We start from the raw sequence: 1,644 nt of genomic DNA, 5'->3' as shown, positions 1-1,644 counted from the left end.
ATGGGATACGGACAAAGCCGTTCTCTCAAAGTTTATGGCAACGGATGCTGGAAATCCTCACTCACAGCTTCATTTTTGGTTGGTTGGGTTCTAACGCCAAGGATGCGGTGTCCTCATTTATCACTAACCTTTGTCCAGGTCATTGTGTACTTAGCTTGTCTGGGAGGGTGTCAGTTCGCGGATACCCCTGGAACATCGTAGAAAGAGTCAAGACCCAGAGGTCTGAGTCCGGGTGTGCCTTGTACTGGAAGTGTTTGAGGAGAGAGTGGAGGTTCTGGGGCAAGATAGAAAGCACACTGGTCTTGGATTTGAACTCTCTCTCTCTCTCACTGGTTGAATACATTTCACTAAAATACGCATCTTATCTGAATCTGTTTCCTCCCTATAAAACGTCATGATCCACCAGGTTGAGACAGAGACCAAAGTGGGTGGGAAGTATCTGGCAAACAGCAAAGAGCTGTGTCAATGTGAGGTGGGGAATATTGTCGTCATGTTAATAGCATTCCCAGAACTCTCTGACCTCATGCACACAATATGGGCTCCCTCTCACTGGGACCCTATCATTCCAGAACCTAAACAGAAGTGAGTCCAGGCTGGCTGATGTCAGATGGGAGGCAGAGACAGGGACTTAGAGACGTAAAGAAGCAGCCTTGGGGAAGCTCCTCTCCCATGGGCGAAGCTGATCCAACCCATGGAAGGCGAAGGGAGAAGGGAGAAGAAGGCACCCGTGCTGAAACCGCCCATAAACCTATCTCCTTTTCTTCCAGCACCATGAGTACCGAGGAGGATGCCAAGTGGCTTCAGTGGGTGACACACCAGTTTGAGACCATTGCGGGAAAAGACGGCGAGATCAACCTGCAAGAATTCAAAGCAGCCCTGAATGTGAAAGAGGCAAGTGTCCACTCCGGAAGTGGGCCCTGCATTCAAAATGGAGGCGCAGTCTGGCTCTCAGGGACACAGTGCCTCACAAAGAGGCAAAGGTCGCTCCCCGGGCATCCTCAGGGCTTCCGGCCCCACCCCCAAGCAGGATCTGAGCGGTTCCGTCTCTGCTCCTGATGCCCTCCCAACCCTCCGGTAGCCATGCCTCCTGGGGTCTTCAAAACGACATGTAAAGTTGGGTATCAGGAGCTTGCCAGATCTTAAGAAATATTTTTGGCCTCATATTTTCCACCAACCTCATGGCCAGAGTTGACGCCATGATGTCCGTAAGCCTCCTTCCAAGAAATAAGTTTCTATGATTTGCATCCATGAAACTCCCACCCCATGCCCAGCCCTCTCTCACTTCATAGGTTCTCTGCCTATTCCTGGAGCAGCCTGCTTGCCCCCAAAACGGGGAGACATCTGCAGAGATGGGGGGGCAGAGTGAGCCTGCAAATGTCAACTTCTCCCCCACATGTTTCGCGGGCTGGCATCTGGTGGTGGCCTGTGTCCTTGACAGGGGCAAGCCAGTGAGCATCTGGGTGTCCCTGTTTGGGTCTGAGGGCCCTCACTTGCTGGTAGCAGGGATACCGCTAAGAACTCTAAATGCCATGCCTCCTTCCATAGTAAACATGGGGAAGGGAGAGAGACATTCTGCCTAGCGATGCATTACACTCTTCCTTTTAAAATATTTATTTATTTATTTATTTATTTATTTATTTATTT

At 50.5% G+C, this 1,644-nt stretch overlaps 1 protein-coding gene across 1 annotated transcript in view; it reads left to right on the top strand.

The window, feature by feature from the left end:
- Positions 1-467: 467 nt before the first annotated feature.
- The window catches only part of NOX5 (NADPH oxidase 5), a 31,149-nt gene continuing 29,972 nt past the window's right edge, over positions 468-1,644 (top strand). Inside the window, exon 1 of the mRNA XM_040643056.1 lies at positions 468-891. Coding sequence (XP_040498990.1) covers positions 601-891 — 291 coding nt within the window. The 5' untranslated portion in view covers positions 468-600. The remainder of the gene's footprint in view (positions 892-1,644) is intronic.

This window comes from Ursus maritimus, unplaced genomic scaffold (genome assembly GCF_017311325.1).
Source record: "Ursus maritimus isolate PB19 unplaced genomic scaffold, ASM1731132v1 scaffold_27, whole genome shotgun sequence".
Classification (NCBI taxonomy): Eukaryota; Metazoa; Chordata; class Mammalia; order Carnivora; family Ursidae; genus Ursus; species Ursus maritimus.
This window is presented reverse-complemented; position numbering and strand designations above follow the sequence as displayed.